This window comes from Larus michahellis, chromosome 9 (genome assembly GCF_964199755.1).
Source record: "Larus michahellis chromosome 9, bLarMic1.1, whole genome shotgun sequence".
In the NCBI taxonomy this organism is placed as follows: domain Eukaryota; kingdom Metazoa; phylum Chordata; class Aves; order Charadriiformes; family Laridae; genus Larus; species Larus michahellis.
The window spans coordinates 9,314,161-9,327,703 of NC_133904.1; the positions used below are offsets into that span (position 1 = coordinate 9,314,161).

At 53.4% G+C, this 13,543-nt stretch overlaps 1 protein-coding gene across 1 annotated transcript; it reads right to left on the reverse strand.

The window, feature by feature from the left end:
* Window positions 1–484: 484 nt before the first annotated feature.
* Window positions 485–8,948, reverse strand: RHCG (Rh family C glycoprotein). The gene is made up of 10 exons (XM_074600939.1): window positions 8,738–8,948; window positions 5,137–5,323; window positions 4,535–4,685; window positions 3,628–3,775; window positions 3,066–3,232; window positions 2,229–2,366; window positions 1,736–1,872; window positions 1,078–1,202; window positions 679–752; window positions 485–550 (listed from the first exon to the last, which is right to left on the reverse strand). Exons 1-10 carry the CDS (start codon window positions 8,946–8,948, stop codon window positions 485–487), a joined length of 1,404 nt encoding a protein of 467 aa, XP_074457040.1.
* Between the last annotated feature and the right edge of the window lie 4,595 nt (window positions 8,949–13,543).

A 13,543-nucleotide genomic window follows, 5' to 3' on the forward strand; every position in this document is an offset into this window, starting at 1 on the left:
AAGGCGCCTGGTCCTAAGCCAAGCATCTCTACAGCCTGCGCTATCCCCACATTGACATCGCTGGTGCATCCAATTCAGCCCCCCGGACACTGGGAGCATCTCAGCGCCTCCGCTTTACCCCCAGCAGCCCAGAGCTCTCCCAGTAGCTGCTTTGTGCTGCTGGCGGGAGAGACGGGGTCCGGGTGACATCCCGTCCTGTGCCACTACTCACACGCGGGTGCACAGGCCTGGAAAGAAGAACACGTTTTTATTTTATTCACAACAGCTCGTTACAAAAGCGGCAGAGAAGGGCCAGGCAGGGTGCCTCGTCGTCACGGGGAGAAAACGAGCCTTCACCCCCTCCAGGAGCGGGGCCCGGGGTCCTGTGGTGGCGGGGGAAGAGGCGGCGGGGGCAGCCCCGCCGGCGGGAAGATGGCGGGCAGCCCCGCCGCCCCCCTGAGGAGGAAGCTCCCGAGGCGGGGGGCGGCGGGGGGCTGTGGGCTGGTCAGGGCGAGGCGGGCTTGTCGGGGTTGTGCATGTGGTACGCGTCGCTCTCCTCGTCCTCCGGCACCTGCGGGGCGACACAGCCGCCTCAGCGCCGCGGGGCGACAGCGCCATCTTGTGCCTTCCCGCCCCGCTCCCGCCGCCGGCCTCGGCCCCCGAACGCCGCCGCAGCGCCTCGGCCGGGGCCCGGCTCACCTCCCAGTAAATGTCGTCCTCAAAGCAGTTCTCGGCGGCGGCGTCCCCCCAGACGGGCAGCTTGAGGATGGCCCCTGGAAGCAGGAGGGCAGGGTGGTGGGCAGGGGCCATAGTGCCGTGCGGGACGCAGGCAGGGTGCAGATGGCCGGAGTCCACCCGTCCCGGCAGCCAAGGGGGCTAACGGTGCTCAGTGCCAGTCCCCCTTTTCTCCAAACCCATTTGACCTTACTCCCACCTTGGCTGCCCGGTGTCCCGTGCTCCAACCGAGTAAGCCAGAGGCTGCAACCCTCACAACGCGAGCGGGATGGACGCATCCAGCCATGGGCAGGAGTACGTGGATGCCTCCCTTGCAGCCACAGGCTGAGCCCAACCTTCCCCTCTCCATGCTTCCCTTCTTACCCACAAGGGCCCCTCCGGCAAAAGCAATCAGCAGAGACACCACAATGCCAGCTGCCTGGAACCCTCCTTGGACACTGGGTGTCCGCGTCTGGTACGCGCCAGTGAAGTCAAAGGCCTTGATGAACCTGCCGAGGGCAGAAATGGTGCGGATTGCTCCTGGCAGGATTTTGCCTGGCTCTGGAGGAGCCACGTTGCCCTGCTCCCTCGAGGACTCCTCCCTATCCCCATCCCTCTTCTGCAATGGACGAGGAGAGTGTCACAATGACAGAAGACACCTCTCGCTTCCTTCTTCTCTGGCCCCTGGCAAAGTTTTACCTAGGAGGAGCCCAAAATATAAACATTTCTTTTGTTTCCTTCAGCCTTACCTGACCCCCGAGACAATGCAGGGATGGAGGGAGGAGCACTTCCCCACCCACCGTGCCCCGGAGCAATGCCAGGGAGCGGGTTATGGCTCACTTTTTGAGACCACCAGAAGTCAGCTGAAAGAGATGAGTCTTTTACACTTCAGTAAGCCCAACACAGCCAGTGCACCCCATGTTTTTGAAGGGGAAAGGGGAAATTCTGAACAATTAACAAGGGCTGTTAATTGCTCCTCACTCCCAGCCCAAGGAGCCCCAGGTAAAATCTATTCTCATGTAAGAGTTTCAAGCTGTCTTACCCTTCCTTTCCATATACATCCTCTGTGGCTGCAGCTGCAGTGATGGCCCCCACAATGCCCCCAATAAGGCCCGGCATGGCGTGGAGGTTGTGGATGCCACATGTATCCTGGATGTGCAACCTGGACTCCAAAAAAGGCTGAGGGAAAGGGAGGTACAGAGAGATCAGGGACCTGAGCACAGCCCTGGAAAGGATTAGTTCCTTCCATGGAAGACTGGGATAAGCAGAGAAGGAAGAGTGATATTGTGTCCTATTGAGGAGCTAAGGGCTTGTAGACAAAGCTGTGAGCCAAACTCAAAATAAAATGACAACATATGCTCCAAACACTCTCCTGTTGGAAGACTGAACCTTCCTGAGCCTTTGGGGGCAGTAAGTGGAGTCAGAAATGCATCTCCGTAAGGGATGGTGGAAAGCAGGGACCCTCAAAGGGAAGTGAATCCATCCCTGATCTCCTTAGCAGGACCAGGGCTGCAGACCCCCAGAGCAGCACTCACCGTGAGGTAGACATACCCCACTGTGGACACGATGCCACAGATGAACCCGACAATGAGGGAGCCGTATGGAGTCAGCATCATCTCCGCGCTGGTGCCCACAGCCACGCCACCAGCCAGCGTTGCATTCTGGATGTGGACCTGCAGAAGTAACCACCCTGTTTTGGCATCTTGGTCAGATTACAATTGCTTGGGGATGGTGCAAATGGTAAAGTGGGAGAATCAGCTCTGAAAATGCTTCCAGAGGAAATATCAGGGCCCATTTTCCTGCTTGTTGGTAAAAAAACAAGAGGAAAAGAACAGGCAGCCTCTGTCTGTAGCACAGGCGCATATAGACTCCCACTCCCCGTACCACACGTTCTTTGCATCCACAAATCTGGGTGGGGAGTTGTGATGAGATGGAAATTGTCTCACCCATGTGTCATGCAAGCTCCGCTGTCACAGAGACATGTCACCCACACACATAACACGTACAAGTCAGCCCCCTGATTGCTCATGAGCTGCCGCACTGGCCCTGCTCAGCTTGCTGGAGAGGGCTGCCTAACGTGGCTCTGCAACATGCCCATCAGTAGCTCTCTGGGCAGAGCAACTCCAGTCTCTGCTGTGACTTAGGTCCACCACGTGCAGGGCATCACCCTGCACCTCAAGCACTGCAGGACTCACTTCCCACTTGTTTATCGAATACAGCCTCTGGGTTTCTGCCTGGATGCTGGTTGCACCATCACACCCTGAAACCCAGCATCTGTTCAGCGAAGGACAAGTGCCAATTTTTTCCTGGACCCTCGATCAACCTCACTATAAGTCTCCTGGGCAGCACAGGGTGCTCTGCTCCCAGCTTACCATGTCAAGCTTGCCTTTCTTCTGCAGCATGCTGGAGAAGGCCATCGTGGTGAGGACACAAGCAGCCAGGGAGCAGTATGTGTTAATGGCAGCCCGGTGCTGGGCATCCCCGTGATCAGAAATTGCTGAGTTAAAACTGGGCCAGTACATCCATAGATACAGAGTACCTGGTGGGATGGGGATGAAGGGAGAAAGAAGAGAATGGGAAAAGAGAGAATACAGGGATTGAAAAAACCTCTAAAGAAGATCTTTCTGCACAGGGGGGAGTTAAATCCCATAGTCCTGCTGCCCCAGGGCTGCACCCCCCATGACGGGACGAGCATCAGGAGGGGCTGGCAGAGAGGGGGATCCCAAATGCGTCCTTGTCTTCCTAGGCACCATCTCAGCTCAGCCACTGATGAAGAGAGTTGAGTAGCTCTGAGAGGTGGAAGACCAGGATATAGAGCTTCTCAGCCCCAGGTCCTGGTTTCAGTTTGGTTTTCCCAGAGACACAGGAGGCATCAGCCCTCTGCAGCTGAGTGGTCTGCAGAAACCAGCACCCGTGAGGCAGAGGCTGACTTACCAATCATAGCGAAGAGGTCGGAGTGGTACACGGAGCCCTGCTTGTCCTTACACTGCTCCAGGTTGGGTCTGTACAGGATACGTGTCACCGTGAGGCCAAAGTAGGCTCCGAAGGTGTGAATGGTCATGGAGCCACCTGCATCCTTAACCTGCAGCCATAGGAAAACAGAGGTTCGCTTCTGCAATCGCCACTTGTTTTGGAGCTGAGGTCTGGTTTGCATCATGCCCAGCTTGTCTGCCCACCCGTCCGTCCAGCCTGCACTCAGTCATGGGAAAATGGGACAAAAATGCTATAGTCCTGCTGTCTATCCTGCTCACTTAGTCCCATGCATGGCTGTGGCATTCCTCTTAGCTTCCCCATGGAAGGCATCAAAGCAGAGAGCAGTTTCCCAATGGCAAGTAGGTTTCAGCAATAGCCAGGTTGGCTCCCATGTGCACTCAAGTCTTCTGGAGGCCTATTTAGCTCCCAGCGTTCCAAGCCCTCTCTCGAAGGACAGGAACCCTGCCTCCATCAGCAGACATCTTGTTCTCTTTGTCATTTGATTTCCTTCTACAACACCCATATTCCAGCAGGGAAAATAGATGAGAGGGAAATCTCAGGCATGAAGAGAATGACTGGCCTTTTGTGCTAAGACTCCCTCTCTGCCTCGGAAGCCACAATGAGGGGACCCAGTGCTCTTGAATTGCCAGGCTTCTGTGTAAAAGTCGGGGAGATCTCTCTTCTCAGGGAAGTACACCCTACCCCCCCAACCCCCTCTTTTCTAATCTGTCTACTTTTTCTGCCTGAATTCTCGCATTTCAAATGCTTATGAAGGCAGTGACTTGGTGGAGCCATAGCAAAGAGAGACAATTTGGAGAGATGCGGAGAGGAAGAAGCAGAACCAAGTGGGTGCTGCCTAAAGCCTTACGTGAAGCAGGTTGAGGAGGATGTACTCATTCACCGCGAAGAGCGTGACTTGAAACAAAGTCATTACAAGGAGCTGTATGGGGCTGGTTTTGCCCAGGATGGCCCCAAAGGCAATGCACACAGAGCCCACACAGAAATCAGCATTGATCAGGCTGGAAAAGGGGAAGGATAATAGTGGTTTAATGAGGAAGTACTCTTCTGTAACTCACCCTTACCCACCCCCAGCTCTAGAGAACCCACCCAAAGATGTACAGGTGATTAGGAGCCAGTCCTGGATTTCCCACTGAGCTTCCCCCCATTCTGACATACTATCCAGGAAAGGTGCTTTCCTCCAAATTATTTAAATAATGTATGTTCTCAGCACTGGCAGCCATGGTGCTTGTCTTGGGGCTCGGGGGTGATGCTTGTCTCACATTGCCCTTTGAGCAGTACTACCATAATGGCAAGTACCTTTGGGCTCAAAGGTGGAAAGCAAGTGCAGGTATGCAGAGGGATGACAACATTTTAGAGACTTGTTTGCATATAACAGAGGGACAGGCTCCCATCCCAGATCTTCCACTGGCCAGACAAGGGGTGGCATCCCAGAGCCCAGCTCCTCCTTACTTCTCTACTCCAATGAGGATCTTCCCACTCTTGAAAGAGTGGAACCAGCCTTGCATCAGAAGAGCCCACTGGATCCCAAAGGCAGCAAGGAGGAAATTGAAACCCACGGCTCCGAATCCGTAACGCTTGAGGAACGTCATGAGGAAGCCAAAGCCCACGAAGATCATCACGTGGACGTCCTGGAAAGCTGTACAGAGGGAAGGGACCGTCAGCTCTGTGGGGACAGCAGGGCTGTGAGTGCCATTTGAAGTCGGCGGTGAAAGGAAACTAACCATATCAGTGGCAGTAGGGGGGAAAAATCAAGAGAAAATATGTGTTTGTCCCATGTCCCCACGTTTCTAAGTCTGAAAATAGCTCAGCTTTCAGAAACTGGCTTTTGGTTAAAAGGCTCAGTCTTGAAAGTGAAAAATGTTTATTAAAAGCTGCGTGCAAGAGAAGACTGAAGACTAGTGGCGTGCACAAGGGAAAACATTCTTCTATTCAGATTGTTTTTTCTCCTTTTGTAAAAAACTCAGAAAATGTCACGTGAAATGAACAGTAAAGTTTTGTTAAAAACACATGAATGGTCATTTTGGGTAGCTCCATCCAATGCAGCGTCCTGGTGATGGCTCAGAGCAAGAAGAGTTCAAGAACAAGTAAGTTTACAAATACATTTTTAAAATGCCGCTGAAATCAGTGGCAAAATACCCTTGAGACTGGGATCCCACCTTGTGAAATTTTGAGTACTTAAACCAGAGAGACCCAGTTCTTCCCACAAAGGCTCAGACCTGCTAACTCGAGCCCCTCAGATGCCCTTCCCTGGGGGAAACCAAACCTGCCTGAGCCTCTTGAAAGAACTTCTTGGTGCAGTAAACCTGCTGTACTTTTTAATGCTGCGGGTTTCTATCAGATAAGGATTGCTTTGCAATTAAGTGAGCTGAAATGCTACATACTTACAAACTGAACCATGCAAACCCTCACATGGGAGGCCACTTTGCCCATGGAAAGAGCAGGAGGCTCGCGGCTGGGATCCCCAATAGGAAATTCCTAAGAGCAAACCCACGCAGTAGAGCAGGTAAATACAACACCGACAGAGCTACATCAGCAATTTCTGCATTACGCAGTGCACAAAGCATTACAACCACTATAACCAGCAATGTCTGTGGGCCTCAGAGAAGGCACAAACTCAGGGCAAGGGAAATTCAGTGACTGAGAATCTGCTCTACCCCTGAAATCCAGCAGCCCCAGATCTGGTCCCACGGGGACAGTGAGGTTGTATCGGCTGCTTCCACTAAGGGCTGGGTGAGGATTTGGGTGAGGTGCAGCTCTGCAGAAGCTGTGGCTTTTTTCCTTTGGTGCTTTACAAGATCATGCAACTTGTTTAAGGACAAGCATTTGGACAGGCTCCAGCCATTCAATGCCATGTTGCAGAGACGAGTTAATCTGCTTGTTTTTAAAAATGCCCTCCATGCCTATGAAATCACTCATTAGAAAAGGAAGAAGGCAAGATCTGCAGCTGACACTGTTCAGCAGAGGTCACTTCAAATGCACTTCTCCGCGTGTCGGTAGAATGAGTCTTCCTAACTCTGGTTTTACCATACAACCCCACAGGCGTTCCCTCTGCAGCTGTATTTATTCTCCCTACTTTTCTTTTCCAGCGTACGCAGCACAATACACTGCTAGAATTATCTTCTGCATTTGCATTACATATTCCCACTTTCACCCTAAAAGCAGAAACACACAGGTCAGAGTTAAAGCTGCGGACTGTGTCCCCTCCGAAAAGAGAGAGGATCCCCACTATGTGTTAGGACCTGCAGAAACACAGGAGGAAAAGTCTTTCTTCAAACTGCACCCAGTCTAAAGCCTTTTTCTAATCCTTGCATTTGTTTTCCCGTGGGAAGAATAACTTTGGCATTACTCAGAGGCAGCCCAGGTGCTGCCATGACTTCAAGGTTTTGTGACCCTGCTTTTGCGGGAGGACAATTGCCATCACTATCGAGAGGATGTGTTTGGGCTTTGGGAATACTATCTGTGCCAAAGAATATAATTTCTTTTCCCTACAGAGCAGATGAGTCACCCTTTAAGGAATATCAAAGTGCGATTCAAAGCGAGAAGGAGTTGTCACACTGACTGGACCTGGCAATGGGCACCACTGACACAACCGTGCATTGGCTTCCCTCTGCCTGCCTTCCCAGTCATCCCTGGGCTTGGAGGACTTGTCAGTCCTCCCACTGCCACTGTGGACAGGTCCTATGGACAGCAGCAGTCACAGACACATTAATACCAATGATCCTTGGATGTTCAACCATTGTGCTCTCTTCTGAGCAGTGCTGGATAGACACAGGGATCAAAACGCCAGGGCCTGGCTGCCTTGCCATGTTTGCCCATCTTTGCAGAGAGAAAATATTTCTGATTAGATAATGGAGAAAAACCACCTGTGCTTTTGGGCATGTGAGCCCTTCCTCAGGTCTGAAACAGAAATGTAATTCAAAGCTAAACTAAGCTAAGCAGTTGCTCTGCGGTTGATTTAGTTGTGTGCAGCCATTTGAGGGGGAATATTTGGCTCTGCAGAGCAGGGGTAGGATATGAGGACAGAAGAGAGGTCATGTCCTTAGCTCCTACAAGCTCTTTCTTGGACTCCTGATGTCCTCCCAGCACATCAATGACAAGAGCAGCCTTCAGGCACTGCTGCTGCTTCACGTTGACCTGTGTGGGGTTAGTCCCAAGGGTGGATCTCAAGGGAGAGCCCAGGGCAGCCATGGCCGTACCCTAACCTGAAGGCTGGCTGAGCAGCAGGTTTCTGTAAGCAAATCCTTTTCTGAACTAGCTAATCCTCAGCAGCTACAGGTTTCTATAGCTCCTTTGATTTAGCAGGTGTTTTTAATGGAAATGTTCTAAATAGATGCATGACTCAGGCCTGTTGCTTCCTTGGAAACAATTGCCTACAGAAGCAGTCTGTTTCCAACAGCTCACAAAGATGACCAGCCTTGGAGATCAAAGCCGGCCAAAGGCACTGCCTGGCCAGAAGGACTTTAACCACCTGAATAATCCCGGTGGCAATACGATGCAGTGACCCAAGAGCCCTGGGAACCTGGCAGGTTAGGAGGACTCCGGCATCAAAATGCCAGTTGCTAAAGGGTAATTCGCTAGTGAGGGGGAGGACGCAGGAAGGGGAGGAAGATGTCACAGGATCTCGACAGCCGTTCCTCTGTATGCACAGAAAAGCTTGCTCTGATCCAGAGCCGAGGGAGGGGGCAGCAAGACAAAACTTGCAGGGTGCTGGGAAGACGTCAGCCCTATTCCTGGAAAAAAGACGTCAGGTACTGGTGTCACGGTACCCTGCTGACAGAGCCCCAAGAGCACTGGAGGGCCACATGGCTTTTCTCTTGCTCCTTGGTGTGTCCCAAACCAGCCTCAAGACAAGAGCCCGACTTTTCCAGCAATCGGTGGAGATGTCACCTCTGACAGGCTCTGCCATGGGATGGGACGGGATGGGTTGGGATGGGATGGGATGGACGGGGTTGGGATGGACGGGGTTGGGGTGGGATGGATAGGTGCATGGGATGGGTTGGGATGGGATGGGGACCAGCCAGCACCAGGACTAGGCTTCCCATATACTCACATGGGTATCGGAAATAGAAATCGTTCTCTATGTCGCTGGTCAGGTTCATCTCTCGCTTCTCTTCTTCCCAGTGCGCATCAGCTTCAGGGCTGAAGCGCACGAAGACCCCAAAGAGGACGATCATGGCCACCTCCCAGAGGAGGCAGACAAGCGGGAGCCGCCAGCGCATGTACGTGTTCTTTGCCATTCCCTGGTGCCTCGGCCGCTCCATCCACAGGGATCCCCAGGGGCCTGGCACACCGTGTCAGCCCGCGTCCCCCGTGTGGGCCAAGGCCAGTGACATATATATGTCAGAGAGGGCGAGGTGGGGCCCAGGGAGGTGCCTGTGGTGGGATCACATTTCAGAGCGTGGGAGCTTCAGCAGGCTTGCTCCTCTCACCCTCCTTCCTCCCTGGGAGGAGGGACCGGTCTCAGCACCTTTTCTCTGAGCTGCTCCCAGCACCTCTGAGCCCTGCCTCCCCCGGGACGCCTAGACCAGTGCGAGTGGGGAGTGGAACCTGGGTGTCCTGCCCCCTGTTCTGCCCAGCCCCGCACCCCTTCCCTTCCCCTTGCAGGAGCGCCCTGACCCCCGCCGTCCCGAGCGCCTTCCCTCCCTGCACTGGGTGCTCCCCTCAGCACCCCTCTGGCTCTGCAAGCACCCTTCCCCAACCGGCACCAAGGGTGCCCCCCGCTCCAGCTCTCCGCTGTCCCCATGTCTCACGGGGTGCAGCAGGAGACTCTTCGCCCTGGGGTGAGACCGTCCTGCTCCTTGCTTTGGACCATGCATCCGGACAGTTGACTACACCATGTGAGCCAGGGGAGCAGAGGCAGGCTTGCCGCCCCATGCAGGGCAAGTCCCAGAGCCTCTGGGGCAACACCAAACTGTCACCAAGGCCTGTCTCATCCCGGGAGCCTCAGTCCTGGATGCAAGAATGGGGGATACAGCCCTGCTGCAGTGGGGGCTGCCTGGGGCTGCTCACCCCCTCCCCAAAGCATCTGGCTCTCTCTGACCAAGACCAAATGGTGCTGAGCCCAGGGGCCACATTCCCTTCTGATGAGTAGGAGAAGATGAGCTGTGGGGCCTCTCCACATCCCTGCCTGAGTCACTGGGCTGGGCGTGGGTCCCGCTGTTTTCTTTTGGAAAAGCAACCTGTGGGGCAGTCCCAGGAGGAAGAGGAAGATACGTGCTTCAAACCAAATGCGAGGAACCTGCACACATGCACAGACATGCAACAGCCCTGCCAAGGCTGCCATATATCTATAAGGATGTAGAAGTGACACATGACCCATCATTTCCCGGAGTGATTTACCCCCAGCACATCCTCCCGGCAAGACAAGCCAGGCTGGAGCTGCGTGAACCAGGGCAATACTCTGAGATGGTGCTGGAGATGGGGCTGGAGACCTCAGAGCTGCAGCCTAAACATCCCTCCTCTGGTATGGGGCTTCCTTTACTTAATAAACATAAACACATTGCTCCTTTTTTCCCATTGTTTTGAAATGTGTGCTCTTTCCCCAAAGAGCTGGGCGAGTCCTCGAAGCGGATCCCAGCTCTTTCCCCTGCTTACAGATCCCAGAGATGCCCGTCAGTCTTCAAGAAATGAAAGACTGCAGCCCAGGCAAGCTGCCCAAATTTGCTGATGGCATCTAATTGTGGCCCGCAGGCTGAGCAAGCAGCACTGATTTCTGTCTTGATTAGGCAATAATTTGAGTTTATTATTTTTTCTTGTTTGCTTTCTTCTCAAAATGACAGATGGCCAAAAAATGCTGTAGATGGTCTTGAAGAGACTGACGGCCACACAAAATCATTTTCCAGCCTCATTTGGGCGCTGTGCAGGCAGCAGGGCAGTGGCAGCTTTGGGAAGAGACGGAGAGATGCATCTCAGGAGCACTTCTGTAGGGCAGAGGAACCAGCTAGCGATCCAGACACACCAGGGAGGGTCAGGTGGGAGCGAGACAGCAAGTGAACCCAGATGGTGAGCGAAGGCTGGACCATGGGACAGCATCGGGGTGCGGGCTCCTTCCCGCAGCCCCAGGAGAGCACTGGGATGTCAGGGCCATAAAACAGTGCTGCTCTTGTCTCTGCAAGGGTCCAGACCAGCACCCCTCCCCTCCCGTCCATGCCAGGGCTGAGGAAAAGGGAACTCCATCTGCCCAGCCCTTTACCCTGCACAAGCAGAGCTTCAGCTGGCTTTGGCTGGAGCAGGGTCACTTGGTGGGGACACCTAAAACAAGTGGATGCTGTTTTTGTCCTGAGGACGGACGCTCCCTTGAGCAATGCTGCTCAGGGCCCACCCACTGTGTTTTTAGGTCTCCCATTACACACGGTTTCTGCAAGGCGGTCTCAGCTGTATGCACCAGGAAAGAAGAGATCTCCAGCTAGAAAGAAGCTGAAATCCCTAAACAATACCTGAGCCCTAATCGCTAGAAGCACTGTTGATAGTTGCATGTTCTCCTGCCAGCTACGTGGTAGGACCAGTCTTCAGCCCTAGCCTAGAGCAGCTCTTGGACACTTTGAGAAAGGCAACGCAGAGGAGCTTTTTATAACACAAGGGAACTTGCTAAGGCTTAGCCAGCAATTATGCTCTGTAATTACCCTTTAGCAGAAGAAACCAAACTGCAGAGCTTTTTCTAATCTGTGGTCTCAACAAAATGGCAGTGTCCCCAGAAAAGCAGCTTGTGAAGTCCTTGCACAGCCCAGGAGGCAGCAGCTCTGTCCCACCCACTGTCCCCAGCCCCTCTCCTCTGTGTCTGGAGGCTGAGGACAAAGGCTAATGGCTTTTCCGCTAGCCTGATAGTCTCACCTTGCTGCACTGCCTTGCGCTGCCCCTCCTTATCGACCTGCAGATCAGCACTTTGCCACTGCAGTCCCATCAGAGCTGGCATGCTCCACTGGCTGCCCACGCTGTGAGAGCCCATTAAAGGACCAGTTTCTCTCCAGGCTCCTTTGCAGGGCCAGGGTAACGCTGGAAAGGCTGACAGGGCTGTGATAGCACAGGTACCTACAGCGATGCTGGCAGAGCGCTTCCTATGGTGGGTTAGACAAAGCCCTTTGCATCCAGCCTAAAAGGTACCTAACTGCACGGTAGGACACATGGAACAGATTTCACCATACCCCAGTCACAAACATCAAGCTGCTTAAAAGCCCTGTTGGAAACTCCATGCTGGTGTGAGCCAGTGCAACGCCCACTGGAGGCAATGCCTGCCTGCTCCACCACTGAATTTGGCCCATCATGTCCAGCACCCATAAGAGCGGCAAGGTTTCCCCCAAAAATCAGTGTGATGATGCTGGGGGAAGAGGGGCAGGTACGTTTGCCCTTCTGCTCTGCAGACGTGGGACTAGGGCTGGCAGCGGTCAGATCTCAATTGCCTTGGGAAGGCTCTGGGTGAGGGTTGTTCAGTACTGGTCCCGGCTGGGTCTCTCCCAGTTTCTCACTTTTATGAGCACTAAAAATATTTGAGAGATGTAAAAACAAAATCTAAAGCACACAGAAATCCCTCCGTCTTGCCTGGAGGCCTGAAGGCAGCTTCACCCTGGAGAGGAGGGAATGGGGGCTCCTTGGGTCACTGTGAACTGTCTTGGCAGATCTTATTGCAGGGCCCAGGCGCTGTGCTGGCTCAGAGGGGTGACTGCAAGGCTGAGGACCCAGGGGGTCTGGAAGGTGCCCAGGGGAGGGCAGAGCTGGAAACACCATCTCCACCATCTGCAGCCTTGCTTACTCTCGTCTTTTCCTCCTTTATCTCTGGCAGCTCCAAGGATTCACTGGAGTGAGGAGAACCAGATAAAGCCAGGCAATACCAGAACTTCTTCAGGGGAGGGATTAGCCCACATGCAACAGGCAGCTATCCTTGCTCCTGGCTGGATTTACCCTGGAGCTCACGCTGGCTTGCCTAGCTCACTGGGAGCAGAAAGAAAGCAGATCAAATTCTCTTCCACTAAGACAGAGAAGCAAAGAAGTTGCCTCCCCAGGAGGCACCAGTGACCTCCCACTTCATGCTACACCCAGGTCAAAGCCACCTCCGAGGACTTTAACATCCAAGAAGCACAGCCAACCCTCCTAGCATGTCCCCTTCCCCTCCTGCAGCTCACTCTCTTCTCAGACGACAGCCTGGAGATCCACTAAGGAGCCCTTTGCCCAGCTTGACTTTCTCTCCAGAATTAGTGGGCAAAGCCTTTGGGCACGTGTGGTGGAGAGGGCACTGGAGAATGATGATATGGGGAGGCTCAGAAGCCTTCCCACAGCACAAGTGAGTCTCTGGGCATTGCCCAGCATCAAAGGTGACTCCTTGCTTGTTCAGGTTCTTGAGGAGTGTCCTGAAAGCAAAGCATCTGAATCAATCCAAAACAAAACCTTTTTGGCTGGCTTGGCAGAATGACAAAGCTTTCCACCGGGGTGGGACAGAGTGGTGGGATGGTGGGAGAACAACCAGTTCATTTAGGTCTGGGTTTTCTCTTTTCAGCCCCTTGCCATTAAATACCACTCATAGAGAAATGTTGGAAAAAGGTCAAAATAAAGCAAGACTTTTTAAAGTTAAAAACCCCCATATCCAGATCAAAGTACCAACCAAACATGAGCCCGATTTATAAATTATTTTTCTTGTGCCCTTCTCTTCCTCCCAAGAAACTGCATTTATTGGCAAGTAAATGATTGTCCAGAGAGAACACAAGGGCTATATTTGAGAGAGGAGAAGTCGGTGTCCTTGGGGAGCAGGCAGAGAGGGCAAATGTCTCCGTGAGCAGCATAAGCACGGGACAGCGCAAGAAGCAGAGGTATGAGGGACTGTGGCTGTCACGCTGGGAAACACGCAGGTCACCGGGGCTTAGCCAAC